The sequence below is a fragment of the Mauremys reevesii genome, linkage group 8, assembly GCF_016161935.1.
Source record: "Mauremys reevesii isolate NIE-2019 linkage group 8, ASM1616193v1, whole genome shotgun sequence".
NCBI classification, from domain to species: Eukaryota; Metazoa; Chordata; order Testudines; family Geoemydidae; genus Mauremys; species Mauremys reevesii.
In genome coordinates this window covers 17,967,816-17,992,680 of record NC_052630.1, presented here as the reverse complement: position 1 = coordinate 17,992,680, position 24,865 = coordinate 17,967,816, and the positions used below count along the sequence as shown (strand labels likewise).

General features: G+C 41.1%; 1 protein-coding gene across 7 annotated transcripts in view; it reads right to left on the bottom strand.

Moving 5' to 3' along the window:
• The window catches only part of LOC120370360, a 79,741-nt gene that overhangs the window by 45,829 nt on the left and 9,047 nt on the right, over positions 1-24,865 (bottom strand). For 4 of the 7 annotated variants that reach the window (XR_005583713.1, XM_039484924.1, XM_039484929.1 and 1 more), the window contains exons 3-16: positions 23,943-24,055; positions 22,569-22,687; positions 20,362-20,580; positions 18,655-18,798; positions 18,262-18,425; positions 17,956-18,071; positions 16,329-16,444; positions 13,926-14,150; positions 9,176-9,319; positions 7,229-7,392; positions 6,813-6,922; positions 4,845-4,957; positions 3,651-3,857; positions 146-289 (exon numbers count right to left, since the gene is read on the bottom strand). Coding sequence is in view for 6 of the 7 variants with exons in the window: in XM_039484924.1 (XP_039340858.1) it covers positions 146-289; positions 3,651-3,857; positions 4,845-4,957; positions 6,813-6,922; positions 7,229-7,392; positions 9,176-9,319; positions 13,926-14,150; positions 16,329-16,444; positions 17,956-18,071; positions 18,262-18,425; positions 18,655-18,798; positions 20,362-20,580; positions 22,569-22,687; positions 23,943-24,055 (2,098 nt within the window). In the remaining variant the exon portion in view is untranslated. Of the gene's footprint in view, positions 1-145; positions 290-3,650; positions 3,858-4,844; positions 4,958-6,812; positions 6,923-7,228; positions 7,393-9,175; positions 9,320-13,925; positions 14,151-16,328; positions 16,445-17,955; positions 18,072-18,261; positions 18,426-18,654; positions 18,799-20,361; positions 20,581-22,568; positions 22,688-23,942; positions 24,056-24,865 lie in introns of those variants that run through there. The other 3 variants (XM_039484925.1, XM_039484926.1, XM_039484927.1) reach the window with 3 other exon arrangements.

Here is a 24,865-nt window from a genome sequence, read left to right as displayed (position 1 = left end):
CTATCCCCATAGCACCATTCTGGAAGGACAAAAGGGCCCTTGTCAACATCCCTCTTGACCCTAGCCAGCTCGTTTTATGTGGATTAAAACCCAGGCAATGTAATAGAAAATTGGATGTTCTGAGGTGTCCCCTTTTAATACTTACTTGCCACACAGCTTGCTAGAGTGAATGGCAACAGACACGTTGTTTTCTCATCACAGAACCCAGTCAAACTATTACACGGCAGGATGCTAGTGCAGCGGGGGCAGGCTTTCCTGCATCCAGATCCGTACCGCCCAGAAACACAGCCTAGATAAGGGAAACACATAGCAAATTTCCGAGATTAACAGCCAGATTACATCTATGCATGCTGACTTTTTCCTTCCTCATTCATTTTTTTCCCAATTTCCATTACCACAACTGAGAACCAGATGAGAAAGTAGAATCGGGCTGGAGAAACAGTTATCAGCATTTGGGTTCAAATGAGTTATGTTATCTTGGAATAAATGCTTTAAATTGTAACAGATATGAGACTCAATGTTCTTGTGTCATCCCTACAGTCTGCATCATCTGTTGAGGCAAGAAAAGTAGTCAGCTGTGAAACTTCTAAGAAAAAAATACTCTAACAAGAGACTTACACAAAGGACAAACGTACAACTTTTATAAATGAAAATTTCCAATATGGTTGTAAGTTCTTATTACAAGTGGAATCTAGATTTCCAAGATGATACGCTATGTTGAAACCAAGAATGCACAGCACCTATGAATCACAGAACTGAAGAAAATAAGGCATATTATGATGGATTTAGGAGCCTACTCCAAGTTTGAGAACCACAATTCTTAAACACTGCCTAATAAATGAACCAAAGAACCATAAATAGCAGGACCAGGAAGAGACCATTTGGGTAATCAGGTAGGATTTTCTGCATTTCCAGAGACTGCCACCTACACCACTTCCACAAAATGTATTAACTAACCCATTCTTAATTAACTGCAGTGATGTTGCCTGGACTTTCACAATTACCTAATACCTTGTACTACCAAGAACTTTTTCCTGAGGTCTACCCTAAACTTTTCCTTCTTTAGCTTCAGCCCATCTTCTGATACTGGAAATAATTCCCTTCCTTCATTTATATTACTGCCTCAAAAGCATTTATAGATTATGACCATGTCCTCCATAAGTCTCCTCTTTTCCAGACTGTATACATTTCGCTCATTCAATCTCTCTTCCTGTGCCCTATCTGCTAATCCTTCTACCATCCCTTTTTGCTCTTGGCATTTTTTCTACTTTTTTCCTATATCCTTTGTAAGTTATGGGAGCTAGAAATGCATGTGGATATATCAGATGTGGGTGTTTGCTATCCCTCCAGCTGTGCTACTGCCAGAAAAGTTATCATGCCAGACTTCCATTGCAGCTGATCTTTCAACTTCTTCCCTTCCCTACTGCCCACTTGCTGGCTTCCTCCTTCCCCTTTTTCGCCTATTTGTGTAAGCCTTTTTTATTACTATTGTTACCCCCACCCTAACATGTTGTATCTGTGTAATATTGTCTGATTATATATTGTCTGGTCTTCCATCTTCGAAAGTTGGGTAACCACATGATTTTACTGGCTATCCTGTGAAATGTGCAGCATTTGGTAACATATACAAGCCGAAAGTCATTTACCTTTTTGTATTTTGTTTCTTTGTGAAAATTAATAAAACATTAATCAAAAATATTAAAGAATATAAATGCTAATATTGAACATCCTCTTTCCATACTACACTTTGATATCCCACGCTTAATGAATACTCTATTTTCTGACTACTTCCCAATACATATTATGGTGTTTTTAATCAATAACTGACATTTACCCACTTTTAAATTAGTTTATTATGGGGCACTATATCAAAAGCCTTACTGAAATCCTAATGTTACATTTGTTATATCCCTGCCATCCCCTTGTGATGTAGTGTGCTGGCCCTTTGTGCAAAGAACCTACGAATTGAAAATATCCTATCGCAATCTGGTCACTGGAGAGAAAAGCCACTACTAACCCTGGATCTACTGTAGGGTTGGAACCACCACCACTACAAGAAGAGATTAAGAAAAAGGATTTGCTTAGCCAGGTGGCCCTTGATACACAACCCGTCAATCCATCACGAAATATAACACATGCTGGCTCTCCCTGGAAAGGAGATTTTAGGTCACAGGAACCTGCAGAAAGGGCTCTGGCCCAGACAGCTGGAAAGGGGATCTATCTATATTTTAGATTCTATTTATGTACTGAAAGTTGATACCTGAGAAAGAAGCACCTGGCCTGGGACCCTAAGAGAAAGGTCTTTGTTGTGTTTTGTAATTTTTCTATTAAAGACCTAATAAATCAGAAGGGAAAAGACATTATAATTAACTAGAAACCAGAGTATCTGTTGTTTTTATATGGTGGGGAAGCCTATTTACACTACAGGGATCACATGGAAGGAGGCTAGCAGATTTGCATGACACACCTTTAATAAAGCTTTCCTTCCTGCCAAGTGATTAGACCCCTTTCTCCCGAACTCTCACATATTGGTGCACTTCTGTCTCCCACCTGGCCCTATTTACTATTTATAAACAAAATATTCTACCCAAACAGCACGGTCCTTTTTTCTTAAAGACTGGTGCACCATAGCCTCCTGGAATTAGTTCTCATACCCACAATGCACTTCTTTGAAAGTGTCGTGCTACTCCTTGAGAACATGTATTTTACACATGCTGAGAAATAACACTACTTATCTGGTGAAAGGGGCAAATCCTCTGCCCTCGGTTTAGCCTTAGCAGCAGCTGCAGAGGCTATTTCAGCTCAATACTATATAGGGCACTCCTGGAAGTTGAGCAATAGACCCATAAAGCATCTAGTCTGACCTCTTGCACATCGCAGGCCACTGAACCTCGCCCACTCACTCCTGTAACAGACCCTTAACCTCTGGCTGAGTAACTGAAGTCCTCAAATCATGGTTTAAAGACTTGAAGTTACAGAGAATCCACCATTTACTCTAGTTTAAACCTGCAAGTGACCCATGCTCCACACTTCAGAGGAAGGCTAAAACCCTCAGGTTCTCAGCCAATCTAACCTAGGGGAAAATTCCTTCCTGCCTGACCTCAAATATGATGGTCAGTTGGACCTTGAGCACTTCGGCAAGACCCAGACAGACACGCAGGAAAGAATTCTCTGTAGTAACACAGAGCCCTCCCAATCTAGTTTCACACTACCGGCTATGTTTGCTACTAGCAGTTACAATAAGTTGTGCAGGTTCTGCCTGGCCCCCAGGAGTCTTCTTCTCACATTGGCTCAGACAAAATCATACTGGTTCCATTGCCAAAGGAGGCTCTGGAATGGAGGGGTGGAACTGGGTCAGGATTTCCCACATGCAGAGCTTTCCATTCCTGGATCTCCAGGAGCTTTACAAAAGTGGGTAAGCAACATTATCTCCATTTTTCTAGACAGGGAAACTGACTTGTCCACAGTCACAAAATAATTGCAGACTGAGAAAATAATCAACCCCCTGGCTCTCTGTTCTATGACAATTTCCTACTTAACAAGACTCTTTACTCATACTATAAAAACAAGTGTAAAAACAAAACAAAAGTTTATTTTTTAAATCTTATTTTTTTTTAAATAATTAGTAAAGAGAAAAGATGGATCCTTACTTGTTTTCAAGTAAACTATACATCTCTGGGGAGCTGACACCATTTCACTTCCTGAGACAAGATAAAATTTGGATGGCCAACTACTTATTCCTGTACACTGAGCTTTGATCATGCAGTAGAATTTTGCTTCAGTTAGGGTACTATATTGAGCCATTGCCACCAGAGAAAGCAGTATTCTTCCAGGATACTCAAGGAAAATATCAAGGTCTGCAAGTGAAAAGAAGGTTGTAAGGTTGACAAGAACACACAGCATGAATCACAGAGATGCTAAAGTCAGACTAGCTTGGCCTGCAGCTCCCTTAGTTTCTAGAGCAACTAAAGCACATGTCGAAGTGTTGTCCTGCATAGTGATGGAGTTAGGTACATGCTTAAGTGCTTTCCTGAATTGGGGCCTTAATGACTACTCTTTAAGTATTTTAATAAGTACAAGCAGAAAGACTGCAGGCTGCAATGAAGGCTCCATTCAGCCCTGGTTTTTCCCTGGTTAATGCACCAATTTCTGATGCAGACCATGTTGTACAGAATTATTTTAGACCTTTACTTTTTATGAACTGTTTTGTTGTCTGAACACAGAAAGCTTGATCTGCAGGGAGAATCTATGTTTCATTTAGACTAAATTTTTTTTTTTTTGCTGAACTTCTCTAGCAGCACAAGTTTAAGCAGTAGTATTTTATACAGTCCATCTGTAGACTTCTGGAGACACAGAAGGATTTCACACAATAGCTTTATTTTATTCAATAGTTACCACGTATAAAGTCAAACAAACCACCATGAGATTTATCACAAGATATCATGCATGGAATCCAGTAATTCAATTTCGCTCCTTGAGGTTTGTCAATAAGACACATCTCATGATCATCTTTTCGTATATTATGAATTAGTTTTGAAAGTATCTTATTGATACATTTTTCTAAATTGTTCTTGCACAGCAATTGCTAATTTAAATTACACTGTAGAGATTAGGGGCAGATTCTCAGCTGCTGTAAAATCAGCACAGCTCCATTTAAATCAATGAGATAAACCCATTTACATCACCTGAATACTTGGCACATAGAGTTAGATAGCTCTGGAATCTGCATTCCCCGGGTATAGTACATATGCAGCAACATGCAATCAGATACTATCATGAAAAGCATCTTATAAGATCCTACACAATTAGCTGTAGACACGACTACTGGTTCTTTAGATCACCACCTGCTTGTTTTTCACAGACCCAGTGCAGGCGTGTAGAGCAACCAGTAGCCATAAGTTCTCCTCCTTTCTTCATCTGAGCGCATCCACTTTGACCCCTTTTAATGTCTGAAAGCCTGTTAAAAAAAATAAGGCAGCATAGGTGAATATTACTAAAGCAATCATTAGCCGTGCTGTACCATCAGAAACACACAATATGGCCCCCAGTAAATTGTTCTTTTATTACGAAAGAAGCTATCAGAATATAAATACCTTCTCACCTCTTTGTTATACTGGCTCTTTTGAAAACTACTGAAAATGTAACTACTCCAAAAAAGTCCCAATAAACCCCCATTTGCTACATACAATAACAGAAATAATGGCCACAATATGATCTTAATTAGGTCAAGCATTCAACTGAGTCAATCTATCCACAAGGAAAAGAAACACTCATGTTGAAATCACATCTATTCACATTCAAATACAAAATGTTATTCTATCATTTCAGTAATTCCCATGTTGATTTCAGGTGCTTTCTTCATGAGTGTGATTAAAATTCTTTGTATCTATTGAGTGCAAATGCATTTTCTGCTATTTTTTTATTTAATTCTAGAAGGTTTCTTATTGAAACTGCCAAATGCACACATGCAGATTCACTGATTCAAAGGCCAGAAGGAACCATTATGATCATCTTGTCTGACCTCCTCTAACACACAGGACATGGAATGTCTACAAAATAATTCCTACAATATATCTTTTAGAAAACTTGATTTAAAAAATGCTGGTACCTAATACTTTGCATTAATAGATTTAAAGTTCATTAATCTTTGACAAATAGAACAGAAAAGTGAGAATACGATGAGAGTTTCTTCACAATAATTAAAGGAATTTAAAGAGAGTTAATCCTCAGAGTACCTACAGAATCTAAAATGCATGGTTTGGGAAGCAAATCAAAGACCTGAGGATGCACACGTGATATTTAAAACTTTGTCCACCTAAAGTGACTTGAAAACTTATCTCCAATGGATTTGGAAGACAGAGAAAATGAAGATAGGAAAGCTACCCACAAAGCTATCAAGAATACATTTGCAGCTTTAATATTTCTGCTAGTTTTGGGACTAATCTTAATTTCTGTCCCTTTTTCATGCTCCCACAGTAAAGGAATTGTTGGATAGTGGGGCCAACATCCTTTGAGATAAAGAGGCCTGAATTTCATGGGCAGTCTATCAGTGATCACTCAAAAGCCTGACTGTTTAGCAATGTAAGACCTTGTCTCTACTGTGAATTTGCCCCAATGGCCAGCAATCAGTGTAACTGAACACACACCATCCCCTGGCATAGATCTGCAAAGCTGCTGTTTGCACTTGTGGAGGTTATCCCTGCTTGAAATCAGGGTACGTTGCAATAGTGTAAATCATGACTTCATAACCCTTTACCATGGTTACGCTAGAAATCTGCAGTGAAGCAGCTAAGCTACAGGCTGGGCACCGATGGCAAAAGTTAGGGCATGTCTCCAGCATAGAGAAGGATTAAGGGTGAGATTCACAAAGGGACTCAGGAGTCTATCCACCACTTTATTTGTACTGCTTAATAAAGTTGTTCCAACCAGGTGTTATCTACGCCTTTGTTTGTGAATATTATTGTTACACTAATAATTATAAAAGCACATCTCAATGTCTTCCATTTTCCTGCTTAACAGAAATTTCTATGCCTGCCAAATCTACTAGACAACTGCCAGCTCTAGCATCTACAGCTAATGCTAATGTACAGAGAACATGATAGCTACTATGGTTAAAATGAAACAAGACTCAAATACTTTGCTCCACCAGGCTATAGCAGCAATTCTAGTGGGGGGGGGGGGAGTTAGCTGGGGAAGCACCTCAGTCTATAGAAGATCAGCTGAGTACATGAAGCAGCCAAGCATATAAAGTCAACCCACTCCCCACCTCCTTGACGGCTAGGCTTTCATAATTAAGATGGCTAACTCCTTACCAGTTGAGTGCAAGATTAGCACCGTGTCCACTAGTCCATTGCCAGGCACCAGACTGCTGCTTTGACAAACCAATCCAGGTGCCACCCTCCAGCATGGAAGCCACCCACATCTGAAACGGTAACAATTTCCTGCTGTTGTTAAAACTCCCACAAGGCTCTTCTCGTCCAACTGTCTCTCAAATCCTGCCAGGAAGTCAGTGAAAAGCCCCATTTGATAAACAAAGTGGACAAAGAGTTGGCTCTGCTACCTTAGAACTACATTGAAATAAAGTATTCCCCAAAGAGAGAAGTCCAACAGAGTAACCAGAGAGAAATTTAACTTTCAAGATTGAAAAGACAATACAAAATTCACTTAAGACTTTCAAACTACAGATTTTCTTTGGAATGAAAATAACTTCTTCCCTTTGCAAAAATACCTTTTCTTCTGCACTATCTAGCTGGAGAAGACTAGCATGCTTATACAATGCACATTGGGCCAGAGCCTGCTCCCACCGCATGGTCTCTCTCCTTTCTAGGTAATAACAGTTTCCATTCCAATACCACCACATGGGGTCTTGGGGGCACTTTAAACTGGTGAGTCCTGCAAACAAAGAAGTTTAAGTGCAAAAGGAATGTGGAAAGATGTATAAACCTGGACAATGTATCATCCAGGATGAATAGACAACATACCATGAATAGTGACACAGCTAGATGGGCCATTAGCTGAAAAAATATGCTGTGAGGTTCCACAGTTTTTTGAAGAAAGGGATACACACTTTTAAAAAGGTGAATAGCAAAGCTTTGTCTTTACAGTGCCTGGGACAGTGGAGCCCTGATCCTTGATTGGGAATCCTAGGCACTACTATAAAATAAATAACACATATTCTGCGAAAGGTACTAAAAATACTTTACATCTCCATAAAGAAATTTGCTAACTATATGAAATTGTATGGGCCACATTTTCAATGAGTCTCTTTATCTGTGTCTGCAAACTGCTTAAGTGCATTCATTTTGCATATGGAAATTAGCAGGTGAGCATGCAGGTTTTTCAGGTGCCATTAAGGAGGTCCACTGAAAATATGGCTCCAAAAATTGAGACCATGTTTCTTTTCAGAAACAAAATATCTCCTCAGCCTACTGCCAAGACCCGAGTGCAGGGTTCTGCGTTACCACTATAAAAGCAGAAGACATCAAAGCCATGACAAAAAAAAATAGTTTTCTGAACAGTTTGCCATTGACCTCAACAGGAGTAAGACAAAACCCATATTTGCTCTCTGACTTTCAGTGCTGTGGAAATGTTTGTTAGGTTTCTTTTTATAAAGAAAAAAAGTTCAATTAAATAAATAAACCTGCACTTCAGCTTTGAATTTGCTCAAGTTATAGCCTCAGGGCAGGGCTCTACCTTTCCAGAGACAGAATTTGTTGTATAATGTAACTGCTGGTACACAAAGGGGAGGAGATGAGAATCAGCAGGAGTAATACTGAATGAGAAAGAGAAAACAAATACACACACACAAGCACTCAAACCAGCCAAATAGCCCAGGTGTCCACCATAGGCAAGCAACAGAACAGGGACAAAACTGCTGGAGTAAAGAAAATCCTAGAACCCAATGACTGATGATTACTGTACAGAAAAACAAGCTACCTTAATTAAGGCTTGATCCAACTCCCACTGGAGTCAATGGGAATTTTCCATTTGACTTAATAACAGCTGGATCAGGCCCTTATTAAAGGACTCATTCTGTAGCTGATTTATGCCCTGAAGTTACAATGAGCCAAATCTGGGCTACAGAGCAAAGACGGCACAGTGGTTGTAGTGGCAGCCTGGGGAGTTGGGAAACTTAGGTATGATTCTTTGCTATCACACATTTCCTGTGTAACTTCAGTTCCCTAGGTGTAAAACGGAAGTAATAGCACATCTGCTAGGTGAGCTCTGAGCATGCTCACTGGATTAGGCCCTGCAGGCAAGTTAGGCAGAGGAATATGTACCTTCCTCCAGTTCATGCATTATTCTGAGAGAAAAGCATCTGGATGCCTAGCATGGGGCTGCCATGCACAGAGGCAGAAACATAGGCACCTAGGAAACTTTTACTGCAAAAATGTAGGCATGGAGCTGAGCAAGGGTTTTGTGAACACCCAGTGGGGCCTGATTCTGGGATTTAGGTGCCTAAAGTAACAGTTAGGTGCTTAAATCCTTTTGTGAAGCTAGCCCAACTCGGTATATTCAAAGCATAATTCATTTTGGTTACATCTGCAGGTCACACTACAATACTTTAAGATCCAGGATGTCCTGGGACAGGTAATATCATTTTATGTCTGCACTTTACATATTAGACAGAAAAGGTGAATTAAAAAAAACCCCACCCAAGTTAATATTACTGTACCTGATTCACAAATTTCACCTTTAAATTTGTCCACACACATTAACTTTTCTGGGCATTTGCCAGTTATTGAATTGCATCTGAAGTTTCCAGGACACAGCGGACAAACTCTTGCACAGTTTTCTCCATAGTATCCCAAGGAACATTCTGTATGAAGAACAACCAACATATCAGAGTTAAATGTAGAGAAGTGATATAACTAAGAAGCTATCTAAAATGTTACTAATGAAAGACCTGATCCTGATTTCAACAAGAGTGTTACTTTCTAAGTAATTCCAGGCCCAGGCCCTTAAGTAGAAGGGTTATTTACTGAGATGCAATCAGGGTGGATAAAAATCAATGCTTTAAAAAAAAAATCAGATTTTTTTAAATTTAAATTGGATTCTGATAAAATACTTTGAGGAAAAAGCCTATCTAAAGATAGTTTTACTTAAGATACATTATAACTCAAAGATATCTCATCATGGAATAGGGATTATAAATTCTAATTCTATAGTATGAGACAATATATTCATGTAATGGTTAAGAAAAGTTCTGTAAATGAGATCCAATCGTTCATGGATTAGGAACCCTATCTTATGGGGTTCCAGGGGCTTCTATACAAATTTAAGTTAATCCTTCTATCTACCCAATGGGACTCAGTGCTCAGTCTAGAAGATACCATCAGAGATGCTTAGTTTTGCAGTTCTCAAACTGAATTTGTCTCCAGAGATAACATGCTTGTTAACAGCAAAAATGTTTTAAATAAATAAATAATATATAGAGGTGAGAAATAACAGACTTCAACCCTATTGTCCCTCTGCAAATTTGTGTACACAGAGTCAATCCCTTACCTCTCTCTAAAAGTGCAAAATTTCAGAAAGTTCAATGAATACAAGATTGTTGGGGGCGGAATAGATCTGGAGAAGAAGAAGTCTGGAGATAAATGTGAAAAGGGAGGGATAGGCAGTAGAAACAAAAGTGAAACTGTATGAGCTGCATATGTCTTGACGTCTTTCTGAGCATAGCCTTCACTGATTTGAGATCTCCCATACCATTCTCTCACTAGAAGGGAAAATCTATAATGGCAGCAGGCTGTAAAAGAGACCCAATTTGAGACTATTTTAATGAAGTTCTCTACCTGTGGTAAGACAGGCATGCGACCAAAATGCAAACAGTGAAACAAAGAAATGCAAGGCCTAGTTGCCCGAATGAAACAACATCATGAGAACAACATCACTACTCGCATCCAACGAAGTGGGTATTCACCCACGAAAGCTCATGCTGCAAAACGTCTGTTAGTCTATAAGGTGCCACAGGATTCTTTGCTGCTTTTACAGATCCAGACTAACATGGCTACCCCTCTGATACTTGACATCATGAGAAGTGTTCCTTCTCGGGAGGAAGCTGCGTTGAAGATGATGAAAGGAACATGTCTGAACATGCAGGATCTTCAGGTTGGTAAACTTATTTCATACTTGTTTCTTAAGGACTGCCTGTCTTCCTTCTGGACTATTCTTGAATTCTCACGTTTGAGCAAAAAATACAGTTGTTACTCTATGGTACTATCATTTTAGATGCAGTTGTGATAAAAAAATAAATAGCTGAAATAGGTAGATCTTCCTTTTACAATTTCACCTTTGAAGTAGCACCGAGTATCAGTGAATGCAATGAGTAATACTAAATGAGCAGTATGGTAATAATAATTAAATAACTGCATTGACTTATTTTGTTTAGGAGAATCCAGCCTCAACATACAGGACTTTGAAGACTATCCACCTTCAAGATCATCATTTTCTATAGTTTCAAAGTTATCTGCAAATGATAGTGTTTCAGTCACATCATGTATGTCACATAGCCACAGTATATCACCCATAGCAAAAAGAAAAAAAAATCTCCATCATCCAGAAACCATAGATAAGTTTGTGATAAGAACCAGCAGATAACAAAAAGAGGTAATTGATTAAAAAATTGCCCAGTTTGTCTATGCAACAAACTCTACTTTCCATTTGATTGAGAACCTACACTTCATTAACATGGTTCAGTCATTAAGACCAGTATACAATCCACCCAACAGAGCAGATGTTGCAGGCAAATTACTGGAAAAAGTGTATGAAAGAGAAACTGAGCAGTGTGCAAAAGATCTAGAGGGTAAAATTGTTAACCTGAGTCTTGATGGGTGGAGCAATGTCCACAATGATCCTGTTGTATGTGCTTGTGTGACAACAGAAGAAGGTAATGTCTTCCTTACAGAAACAATTGATACATCAGGAAATGCACACACGGCGGAATACTGACAAGAAGTGGTAGTAAAAGCTGTAACAAACTGTGAAAAAAAATTCAAATGTCTAGTATGCAGCTTTGTTACGGACAATGCTGCAAATGTATCCAAGATGACAATAAATTATTTAGAAGAGAGTGAAGAGAGTCCCAGGCTAATAACATATGGTTTCAGTGCTCATTTGATGCACCTCCTAGCCAAAGATGTCAGTGTTCCAGAAAAAAAGGCTAATGTTGTTGAAATTGCAAAATACTTTTGTAACAACCACTTTGCAGCAGCTGTGCTGAAAAAAATGGGAGGAACCAAGCTAACTCTCCCACAAGACATGCGATGGAACTCAGTAGTGGACTGTTCTGAACACAATATCAAGAATTGGCCTAATCTGATGACAGTTTGTGAACAAAATTGTGAAAAAATAGATGGCACTGTCACAGCCAAAATATTCAACACTAGGCTTAAGAGAAATGTTGAACAAATGCTGAGTGCCCTGAAGCCTATTTCTGTAGCCATGAACAAAATGCAGGGAAATAGTGTTTTATTGCTGATGCTGTTTAAATTTGGAAGGAACTGAGTGAAATCTTAAAAAGGGAAATATGCAATGACAGAGTTAAATTACAAGCATTAAAAAAAACGAATGGGACAAGCACTATCTCCAGCTCATTTTCTTGCAAATATTCTCAATACTCGGTACAAGGGTCAAACCTTAACTGCTGAAGAAGAGGAGTTGGCTATGACATGGACTTCCAGCAATCATCCCTCCATAATGCCAACTACAATAAACTTTAGAGCGAGGGGTGAATCATTTAAGAAATATATGTTTGCTGACATTTTATATAAAGTCACACCAGTGAACTGGTGGAAGTCACTTAAGCACTTGGATTCAGAGACTGTTGAAGTGATAATCTCACTTTTAACAGCTGTAACTTCTTCTGCCGGTGTAGAAAGAATATTTTCTTCCTTTGGACTAATTCATTTCAAATTGAGAAATCATTTGGGACCTGAAAAAGCAGAAAAGCTTGTTTTTCTTTTCCATATTATGAACAAGCAGGAAAACGAAGGTGAAGACAACTGAGTTTGCCGAAGCCGCCAATATTTTAAGTTTTTCATGTTGACCTGGCTGACAATCGATTTAATTTTTTTTAATTTCATTTAACTATTTTAGTTTAAACAATTTTAACAAAAACAAATCTGATTTTAAAAATACTTGAATGTTTAACTAAATTCAAAAATTCATATGCTTGTTTTGTTAAAATATTATATGTTTGCTACTGAAGAAAAAAATACAGAACACATAACATTGTTGTTTTAGTTAAATAAAACAATTTAAATGTCCATCTGGTGATGTTCTCCTCCTAATACACCATGGCAAGAAAATCCTATAAATATTAATGATTAACCTATTGAATTGGAGATAGTTCACCTCCCAATGACTTCGTAAATATCTGCTTCAATTACCTTTGGTAAATGAAATAGCCAAACAATCATTCATTTTCTGATATAGCTGTAAAACTAATCTAAAATGTTTTCAAAATAAATCACTTTAAAATGTATAGTGTGTACCTTCTAAAAATGAAACCTACATCTATCACTGAGTTGTGAAGAACGTGTGTTAAGGTTATAACAACCAACAAGAATGCACTTTTATGTAGAAATCCATTATTAAATCAAATCTTCCTGACTAGTGTTTAAATCATAATTTAAATCATGATTTAAATCAAATCCCCACCCTGGATAATACTTTGTATACTGTGTTGTAATTTAAATCAATATATTTTAAAATGTAGAAAAACATCCAAAATATTTAATAAATTTCAACTGGTATTCTATTGTTTAACAGTGCAATTAAAACTGCAATTAATCATGAATACTTTTTTTTAGTTAATCGCGTGAGTTAACTGCGATTAATCGACAGCCCTAGTTAAAACAGATTTCAGGTTGCTCTAACTTTCATCAAGAGACCAGTTCAGCACAGAGCAGCCCCAGAATGCAGGGAACTTACCATTACCTTTGCACCCCTTTCAGCGCCATAAATTGCAGTCAACACTCTATCAGAGCAAAGAATCAGGGCCAAAGACTTTGAAGTACATTTTCAGTTTCTGCAAATAATTTTGAACATTTTTTCATATCCTTGGGTTTTCAAAAATTTCCGTAACATTTTTTTAAGTAGAAAAAGTCATTTTCGAAATTGGAAAATTTTCAAAAATTATTTCGGTTTAGAAAAAGCATGCTTCGTGAGTAATTGATGATGCTAAACTGTCAATGCAAACAAAAATATCAAAAGAACAAGAGACAGTCTAATTTTTAAAAAAACAAGTATTTTTGCAAAAAAAAATTCAGTTTTCCAAAACTGGCCAAATTTTGATGAAACATTTCAACTTGCTTTAACCACCATAGACTGGTGAGGCAATATAGGAGAAAAGTTAATGCAATTTACCACATGGCTATCATTCTTCTGTACCTGCAGCAAATTTGTACTTGGAGTGTGATACATACCACGTTTTACATACGAAATAGCACTTGAGGGAGCAGTAAAAGGAGCAAAGTGGATTTCATCAATTCCTGCCATTCTTCTGAAGTACTGTGAGACTTTTACTACTCCTGTGCAGTTCCTGTCATATAAGCAGTCTATCTTAGCACTATAGAGGGAGTTGTAGATCTTCTGTGATGAAAATGGTCTTGACAGGTACCGACTAAGAAACACATCAAAAATGTGTGGAGCTATAAAATACAAAAGAAAAGAAAAAAACAAATCCATGCAATGAAATTAACTATGTTTTTGGAAACCATACAGGCTAAATTTTCAAAACACCATTTAGTTTTGGATTGTGGAATTACTGAAACCTGTAGTTTGTGTGTACATACATGTGTTACTAAAATGTGCATAGAGAAGCATGCACAGAACTATATGGACAAATTATACAGCAAATTTAGGTGCCAGACTGAGGTGAACGTGCATGTTTTATTGTGCAAACTGATCTTCACCTCAACTAAATTATGAATTTGGAAATTCAATATATCAAAAATGTAGAGAGTTTTGCTTCTCAAGAGAACCATTTTCAAGAGGACATGAGATTTCAAAGAATTTTTGAAAAATTAAATCCATTTTATGTAACTGGAATGAAATGAGAAAACTTCAGATGGAGGTTTTCCAAATTTGCCACAAGCGTTTTATACAACCTTGTCAGTTTGTTCCAAGTTATGTCGTTTTTCTCAAACTGGGGGTAGGAACCCCTCAGGGAGTCGCAAAGTTATTACATGGGGGGTCGCTGTCAACCTCCACCCCAAACTCCGCTTTGCCTCCAGCATTTATATTGGTGTTAAATATATAAAAAAGTGTTTTTAATTTATAAGGGGGGTCTAGGGTAACCAGATCACAACACGAAAATACAGGGACACATTGGGGTGTCGTCAGCCCTGCCCACAGTCCACCCCCAATCCTCCCAGGCTCCGCCCCCACTCTGTCCCAGGTCCCGCCCCTCCCCACTTGCCCCCCCACCATGCCTGCTGCCTTGCTGCGTCAGTCCTCAGTCCCCCACCCACCGCTTGCCTCCTCACCTCCCTGCCAATCCGCCTGCCACTCACCCCTCACCTTTTCACCCTCCCCACCTGCCACTCGCCTCTTCACCCTCCCTCCCCCCCACTCACCCCTATTGCGCCGACTTCCCCTCTGCTGGGTGGGTGCTCGCCCACCCTCTGCCTCTTCCCTCCCAAGCATCTGCCCTCACTCCGCCCCCATTCCACCCCTTTCCCCCCAAGTCCCCATCCCTGCCTCTTCTCTGCCTCCTCCCTGGAGCGCACCACATCCCCGCTCCTCTCCCTCCTTCCTGGAAAGCGCTAAGCGCCGCCAAACAGCGGTTAGGTGGCAGGAAGCACTGGGAGGGGGGGAGGAGCGGGGACGCAGCGCGCTGGGGGGAGAGGGGGCAAGAAGGAGGCGAGGAGGGGGGAGCTTGGCTGCAATTTTTCCCTGTGGGTGCTCCAACCCTGGAGCACCCACAGACTTGGCACCTCCCTCCCGCTCACCTCCTTACCTGAATATCAGGACAAATGGCATCCCGATCGTACATTGATCAGGACACGCGACAAAGGGATAAATATTGGAACAGTCACGATTTTATCGGGACATCTGGTCACCATAGGGTGGGGTCGCGCTCAGAGTCTTGCTATGTGAAAGAGGTCACCAGTAAAAAAGTTTGAGAGCCACTGCCTTAGATCATTACAGAATTATGCTTAGGGAGGAAAACTGGGCGGAGAAAAACTGAGTTTTAATGATGAAAATATCCTTAAAAAAAACCCTGTGGGAAACCATAGCTGAGCTGCTGATACCAAACCATGCATCTGGGCCCAGCCTCAACTACTTCAATGGGGCTATGCCCATTCACACCAGTTGAGGATCCAGCCAACTGTTGTTCCTCATGGACTTAGGATACCCTGTTTTACAAGACTTTTGCTCTCATCTCCCTACCCCACACCATTGGTTTGTCTCTATCACTTCTTCCTGTCTGGCTAGTGTTGGTACAAGAACCTTCTCGTCTGCAGCTCCTGCCATCTAGAACCTTGATGTATCTCTCCACCGTACCGACTTCCAAATCTTTCCTCCACTGTCTGTTTCCTGGTTCCTCGCTAACTTCGTATTACTCTTGTGGCTAAATGCTGTAATTTTTTTCCCCACCCTGCAGTCTTTAAACCCCATTTTCCACAATTTATACTATACATTAATAATCTCTATGGTCATTTTAAACACTGAATAGCTCTGGGCAGGGTTTGCATGAAAGAGGCTTTATATAATTCATTTGTATTATATTCTATTCTCACACTTAAACTTTTTTCCCAAAAAGTTTAGAAAAAATTTAGAAAGTTTGGAAAAAAATTTCCCTAAACTTCCTCATTGCAACTTACATTCAGCTTTCTTACAAAGCCATCTGTACTTATTTTCACAGTTAAACTTTAAAATACTTCTGGGTGCTGGCTGGATACCTGCACATCTTCCAGACGGATTTCCAGTCATGGATAACCTGAAATACAAAATACATGACCACTGAATCTCAAACTGGAAGTACTTAAACCGTGAGGGATACATCTTTTTTAAAGCTTTAGGTGTGATAGGACGGCCATTTAAATACATAGGCATACATAACAATATTGCTCAACTTCCAAGTATTTTACAAAACATTAATTAATCCTCAAAACATCCTTGTGAGTCTTTCCATTGACTTCCAAGGGTGCTGGATCAGGTTCTAGGAGTGAAATTAACCCGTATGCAGAGGGTGAACACAAGACCTATGTATTACGTAAGTACCGCATGACATAAGTGGGACCCACATGATCCATGAGCAGGGCTTAAATTCAGCTGGAGCCATCGGGAGCGGAGCTCTGGTAAATATTTTCAAACCTGCAGGAGCCCTGGCACCTCTTGTGGGGCAGAAGCCCCGAGCTCCTCCCATCCCACCATGGGACTGAAGCCCCAATTCTTGCCCCCCCACCCCCGCAGAGCTAAAGCCCCATGCCCCAGCGCGCCCCCCACCCAGGGGCTAAAGAACACTTTGCACTTATCTCAGATCCCTTTACATAGGTAGGCAAGTATTATATTATCCATTTTACATGGGGAAAGTGAAGCAAAAAGAGATTCAGTAACTCGCCCCAATTCATAGTCAGTAGAGGCACCATAAATGGAGTCCAAATCACCTGATTCCCAGCCCCGAGCTCAATCCAATAGATCACACTGGCTGTTCAGGATGGAAAAAGAACATTTGAAAGAAATAAACCAGTTTCTATGACTCTGGGAAGATCTGTGTTCCTTCCAAAACACACTATACAGTACACTAACCCATCAGATTCCTACTCAAGGAAAAGCCTGATGAGATGGGTCTGGTCTCTACAGCATTAAGATCAACTGGGCACCATATATTTATATTAACAGAATGAGCCACACATCTTTTTAAGCTTCCTCTATTTCTGCTTTCTGTGGCATCCCCCATTCTTGCTCTTTGCCAGACATTTCAAGGGACCGAGTTGACACATTTGGACTTAAGTAAATTGCATGCTCTGGCTATCACAGCATGCTTTGGTTCCATCCATGGCATATATTCTATTTCCGAGGCACAGAATGTTCACAAACTCAGCAGTGTCCCATGGAAGCTTCTAGATCTGTTACAGCTTTTCAATACATTGATAACATGATTCCAGATTGATGTATTTTAGAGCAGGTCAAAAATGAGGAAAAATTCATTAAAAAAAAACAACAGACTTTTTCAAATTAATTTGAAAATTTTTCACTAGCCCTTGTATATTTTTTCTAGGATGTGCAACTGTTGCAACTTTGGCATCACTTCATACTGCAGTGCAACGATAATGCCGAAATGTCTCAACGTGACAAATTCTGTTATGCCTTTAACTGATATTATGGCCCAGATTCTCAGCTGGTGTAAGTCAGCATAGCTCTATTAACCTCAGTGGAGCTACACCAATTTACAGCAGCTAAGATTCTGCTCCTCAAAATGCCTGTGAGGGTCATGCACTACTTTACCAATCAAGTTCTTTAGCAGCTGACTTCCCATTTGACCAAATCCAGATAGACTCTTGCTGCCTGCTATTCAGTCCAATCCAAAAGGTTTCAGATGGAATTGCCGAGAACAACCAATTCTGTTAGTGACACAAGAAAGTATGAACGAGTTATTTACAGTGATGCTCTCCAACCCCATGGCTGAACTACTAGATTTGATATTTTTAAGACCACATTTCATAAATACTACAGCATGTCAAACAACGGAAAATACTTGTGTGTAACATTTTTCTTTTTCCACTGACATTTCCCGACCAATTCTAAAAATACCATTTCTTCTGGACTCTCAATCCACAGCAGATCTGCACTTCTGTATCTTCTACACTTCTCCTTTGCTTGAAGCCAGCTGGCAGGGGCCTCTGTGCCGAAGTAGTAACAGTTGCCACTCCAATACGACCAACCAGAAAAACGGGGGCACCACAAACTTTTCATAGCTAGTCAAATACAAAGGAGCAATAATACCCGAGGGTCTTGATTACTGACAGCAGACAAAAGGAGAATTAGTTAAGCACTGACAAAATGCCGGGGAAAGGGAAATAACAACCGCTAGGAGTGAACACGTGAAACATTGCTTATACCAAGAACAAGGGCAATCGCTCACCTTCAAATTTTTGTACTGCATTAGGAAAACCCGCCACACATAAAGCACTTATGTTTAGGTACCTCTCTCACAGGTTGTAGGTGCACTCTGAACACTGCACAAATGGAAATCGTCACAAGTTCCCGTGTAGGGATTGCACAGATCATCGTTGTGACACAAACCGCACACAGAGGAACAATCCCTTCCGAAGTAACCCATGGAGCAATCTAAGAAACAAAATAGAAAACAGCACTGTCGTTCATTTCAGGGACACACAGGCTGTCATGATACAAATTTACAGTGAGATTGTGGCTACCTCTTATAATCAGGCAGAGAGTAAGGGACATCACCCCAGGATAGCCTATGGAAGGGCTCCCCAAACTGACTGACGCAGAGAACACAAGGGCTACCACAAGCTTTCTCCCTTTAGGAAGCTAATTGTGGAAAGGAGCCAGGGGTGAGGAGCCTAAAGGGCTGGAGCTCTGCCTCCCTAGGGCCAGCCAGCAGTGAGGGTATGCTTCACCCCTTAAAGAATGCCTTATGGTGCTCACCGCAGGGCAGTGTAGTCGTTGGGGCCTCAACCAAATGCTGCAAATTTGCCTTATATGAACAACGACCAACAATAAGACACAAAACAATATTGCTATGAGCTGGGTGAAACTTTGTTATGCATTTAGTTAAAACCTCATTCAAATGGATGTGTGAACACTCCCTTCACTTAAGATAGCTGTATAAACAATTAGGGCCATAACTAAAACAAGGTCTAATAGAATCTGCCCAGAAACTAGCACCAGGTGGGTGGGTTCCACTGCGTATTGTGACCAGGTGTGTTGGATTTTTGGGGGGGGGGGGGGGAGGGGAGTTGTGGGAGGGAGTAAGAGAACACACAGAAAGGGAGAAGGGAGAGAGCGAGCCAGAGGCAAAAGCAAGAGAAGGCCAAGCGTTTTGAACACAGTCAGACCCTGGGAAAAGCTTGAGAATGAACTTTTGGGACTGGGGCTGTAAACTAAGAAACAGCTGCTCTTGTTCTTGGTTACCCCTTCATTCAGCAGAGCAGCACTTTGTACGTTCTTGGTAAATAAACAAGATTGCATCTGCTAAACCTAGGGTTGTGAGTTCAATCCTTGAGGGGGCCATTTAAGGATTTGGGGATTGGTCCTGCTTTGAGCAGGGGGTTGGACTAGATGATCTCCTGAGGTCCCTTCCAACCCTGATATTCTATGATTCTAACTCTACTTCCAAATGGAACTAGCTGCTCAGGTCGAAAAGGGACAATTTATTCAAATTATGTTAAAAATATGACTTTAAATTCCACAGTGCATAATCAATTGTGAGCGATTCATACCTGCCCCTGACAGAAACCTGAGGAGTCTGTCTTTTTCTTACACTATGGTAACTCGTGTGCAGCTTGGCAGGCCAACAGAGTCTCACTGAGGAAACTCACAAAAGTTTGGATGGTCATTCCCACAAAGTCTTCAGCTATATGATCATACAACACTGGGGAATGTGACATACTTTCAGGGGAAAAATACAAGATACTGGGAAGTAGCCATAACCACGGCACTGCTGTTATCCTAACAGTCAATACTAAGATCACAGTGGCATCAGAAGCAGCTTCTCTCTGCCATTCTATATGATGCAGGAGGGACAGAGAGTGAAATTCTAACTCTAGTAAAGTCAATGGGAGCTGTTCCATTAATATCAATGGATCAGAACTTCACTCAGAGCACGTAAGTAGTCATGTGATGCAGTGGATTTGATCTATGGATTGTTCTAATAATTCAACTTACCTGATTTTACATAGGCATAGGAATTGCTCTCCTCACTTTTCAACAATACGGTTCCCCTGGCAAGGGCATATGCATTATTCCATGTAGAAATTCCTGTGCATTTCTCCCTAAGCTCCAGGCAAGCTTCTTTAGCAGAATTCAAATCTGCATGTACTTGTGATGGAACACTTGGTGGCGAGAGAAGTACCTTTCCTTTGTGTTCCTGATACCGCTCAATATCTTGCGAGGGGGAAAGGAAACAGAACAGCCAATTAGGGAGGTGGATGCAGCAAATTAGGAGGTGGCAGGACCAGCCAATCCGGGCCCAGCTGGCCCATAAAAAAGGAAGCTGCAGGCCAAAGCAACAAGTCTGCTGCAGGAAACCCAAGGGAGGGGACTGGCTTCCTAGAGGGCTGCAGGACTAGCACTGCCAACAGGGCTACTAGGGATTGCAGGCCTGAGGCCCTGGGAAGAGAGGGAAGGAGCCAGAGGCAGGAGCCGAAAGTGTTGGGGCTGTGGGGAAGTGGCCCAGGGAATTGAGGCAGATTGGTGGAGAAAGAAAGGAGGGGCAGTGAGAAGCTGTTGTTTACAGGGTCCCTGGGCTGGGACCCAGAGTAGTGGGTGGGCCTGGGTCTTCCCCCCACTCGCTACTGAAGAAGCAGCCAGGCTGTGGACTGCCAAGCTGCTGCGAGGAGTGGCTAGACTGTTATGGAAGGAGTCCCCTGGAAGGTGGAACCCAGATTGTTACATGGCCGGAGCGCTGTGCCACAGAGCGGAGGCAGTGAGACTGGAACTGCAGTGGGTCTTCAGGCGGAGACTAGGACAGGAGAGCCACCACCACCGGAGGGCACACTCGCTGACCAGAACTAATTCCCAAAACGGCCAGCAGGTGTATGGGCCCGTGGTGCCCAAGCTCCAGGAATATTCAGGGCCTGGCTCCACCAACGTTCGGAGCCAGGCCTCGCCCCCGTGTGCATCCCACGCCTGCCGCCCTCATGCATCTCCTCAACGCCCCAGAGCTTCCCTGCCTCAAGTGGGTGGCTGCCCTCCCTCGTCGCTGCCAGCGGCTCCCGCTGCCTACAACACAAGCGGCACAGGCGGCTGCTGCACCTGCGGGGGGAGAAGGCGCACACGATTGGCAGCCCTCCCCTGGCACCCACCAGGAGGTGACTCTGAGGAGGCTTCTGGGAGACTGAGTCTGGACCTCACCTGAGCAGCTGCTGGGGCTTGGGTGAGTGCCTGTCCGTGTGATCCGTGCCCCCTCCCCTACAGCCACCACTCCTGGTCCATGCTGGGCAAGGGGCAGACCCATCTCCCGTGAGGCTAGAGAGAGGGGCAGCAACCGCAGCAGGGGAGGAGGCCACATGTGACGGCAGCCCCCTTCCCCAGCACCCACCATGGGGGTGGGGGGGACTTGGACCTGTTCTGGGCACCACCAAAAATTATACAAAACTGCCATCCCTGCCAGCAGGAGGTGCCAGCATGTTGAGAGACCCCGTGACAAACAGTATTACTTGAGTGTCCCCCACTTCCTTTTTCACACTGGTTGAAATTCACCCCGTGCTAATGCAAGACCCATGCACCACTTAAGTCCTCAAAATAGGGACTTAAGTAGCACATAGGCTATGTGCTGGTCCTCTAGGAGTGATTTTTTTTTTCAATCTGAGCATTACCAGGGCCTGGTTTTACATGACAGAGTGTACAGTAATGTGCATTGTAGTGCAGGAATGAACAGTAAGGTGGCATGTAACAAAGCTTTTCTGCTGGACTGGAAGGATTAAAAGCAGACAAAGAAAACTTCCCTTAACCTCTGAATATTGAAATAATTTTCCATTTTTGAGACCCCCATGGGGGGGAGCTAGGTCGATGTTCCCTCGACCCAGTGCAGTCTACAGAGGAATTTAGATCGGTTTAACTACACAGCTCAGGCATGTGGATTTTTCACATTCCTGACCGACATAGTTACACCAACCTAATTTTCAAGTGTAGATCAGGCCTTAGTTAAAGCAGCAAAACCTCCTGTATATGCAAACCCTGAGTACTAAGTTCCTACTCTTACAAACCTTCACTCCTGAGAGCAGTTCCACTGACTTCAAAGGGACTATTTGTAAAAGCAAGGACTTCTCCCATGAGTAAAAGTTTGCAGGACTGAGGCCTAAAGGGTACATCTGCAAATGGAAATCCTGATTTAGACATCAATGGATTAAACAAGCAGTGTAAATTCTCACCTGCACTTCGCTTGCAGATCCAATGGGCCTTGGCGCTACAGTCCAGAGCAATCAAGATGCCATTGGAAATCTTCACACAATACGCATTGTTTGGTTGGGCTGGGCGTGGCATCCAAAGCCTTTCCATTCAATTTTAACAGAATACAAAAAGGTCACTGTTAAAGAAAATAGCTAGAGAAATAATTACATTACAATGACACAGAACGTCCTCATTTTTTAGGGTTTTTTTTTTAAATCTTTTCTACATTTGGTGGGAAAATGCAGGACAGAGGGGTGAGGAACTATAAAAAATTTCAGCAAAATTTCCCTTTTAAATTTTGATATTTGATAAGTATTGACCAGCTCTATTTGATGTAGGTTTTGGATCCATTCTCTGCACCTGGGCACTCAACTTTGGGTTCTGCTGTGAAGCATTTGAGTTTTAAAATAGGCTTCTCTCCCTTAAAAAACAGATCTCATTGTATCCTACTTCATATCTGGGGAGAGATGGGGACCAATTTTGCAGAAGACTGTTTTAGAAATAAAATATGATCCACTGCAATGTTGCTGTGAGATAGAATCTTATGACTCAAATCTGTACTGTGCTTCTGCAGAGTGTCAGACCAGGCAGATAGGGGTCTAGGGTGTTCTTAACTCACTTTTGCACCCTCTCAATCCTGGGCTGGTCCAGAGGATGAAGCACCACCGCCCCCCGCAGCATAATCTGACAGCCATGGGATCCTACCTAAGAAACAGCAGCCCCCTGTTTGTCTCACCCCTCTCACCTCCACCACATCCCCTAGACTAGGGCATGTCAGTGGGTCCTTCAAAGGCAGTCTAATGGCTATTTTGTCAATTCCTGTCAATCCTCACCTGGCCGGATCCAGGGATTATAGACCTTTCTACACTACTTTGGCCTTTTTACCTGGCATAAAGAAACTGAAATGGGATTGAGGCTCTGACCCCATTTCTTTATATTCCTCTTTTTCTATTAAGTTATACTCCTTGCATTCCTGTTCCCAGAAACTTTGCAAAGCAACTTTAGTCTATGCGTTTGGACTAACGGATGCTAGTCCATATTTTAAGACATATCCAAATGAATTTTCTTTTGTACTTTGCCTCATTGGAGTTATCGAATATGTAATCTGATTTTTATTTTCTGCTCATGATAATCTTCTAAATTTGAATATTATTTAAAAAAATTAAAAAATGAGAGTGCACCCAAAATGTTATAAAAATCAGTTTGCAAACATAGCGCTGTTTCCAATTTATTAATATGAGCTGTAATAGCAATTTGGTAATAAATACTAATTGTCTCAACAGTCATTTCTATGCTGTTATACACTCAAATGAACTTATATGATAATATGAATACTGCTCAAATCAGCTTCTTACCAGGGTGCTGTTATGTCTGCCAATGTCCCTTCCGACCAGGAAAAATTAGTCACATTTTCTAAATTATTTAATCCAATCCAGAAATTGTTCAGAGGCAACCCTAAAATCCATTTCTGTGGAAATGATCAATTCTTTATAAACACATTTATGTATAGTAATAATTAGCACTTGTATAACAGCTTTTCATTCAGGCATTTCAGACACTAATTCTCATATCCACCCTGAGAAAAAGACATTATCCCTATTTTACAGATGTGGAAACTGAGGCACAGATAATTTAAGTGACTTGCTTGAGGTCATACAATGAATCAGTGGTTGAGTTGTAAAGAAAAACAAGAAGTGCTGACTCTCTTAAGCACTAGATAGCACAGCCTTATATACACATTTGGCCAAATTCCGTTCCTAGTTATACACCAACAACCCAATTAACGTCAATAGGCTTGCTCAGTAGCACAGAGCAGACTCTGGCCCAGTGACATAAAATATGCATTAGACTCACTTAACACCAGAACTGAAAACAGTGCAGCTGGTAGTAAACATCATAAACCAGCAAACTAATCAATAGCTGTGTGCAATCTATACCCAACCATATTTGATTTTTAAAGAGTTATTGAACATCAGAATAAAAAAGGCATTTAATTTGGATGAAGAGGCAGAGATCTGTACCTGGACAACAAAAGAGCGTGCAAGACAGACTGCATAAACAGGCTTGCTTTTGTATCAAGTTCACAAGACAACATACTCCTTGTTTTATTAATTTCTTGTCCTTGCAAGGATCCGTGTTTTAAAAGAAGCATATCCAAGAGTTACTGGAGAGCTTACAAACTCTACGTTATTCCCTAGAAAGGTAGTTGCAGTTGAGTCTATACTAGGGCATGAAGAACTTGACAGCATCTTTTAAATCACTAATTAACAAGCCTGCA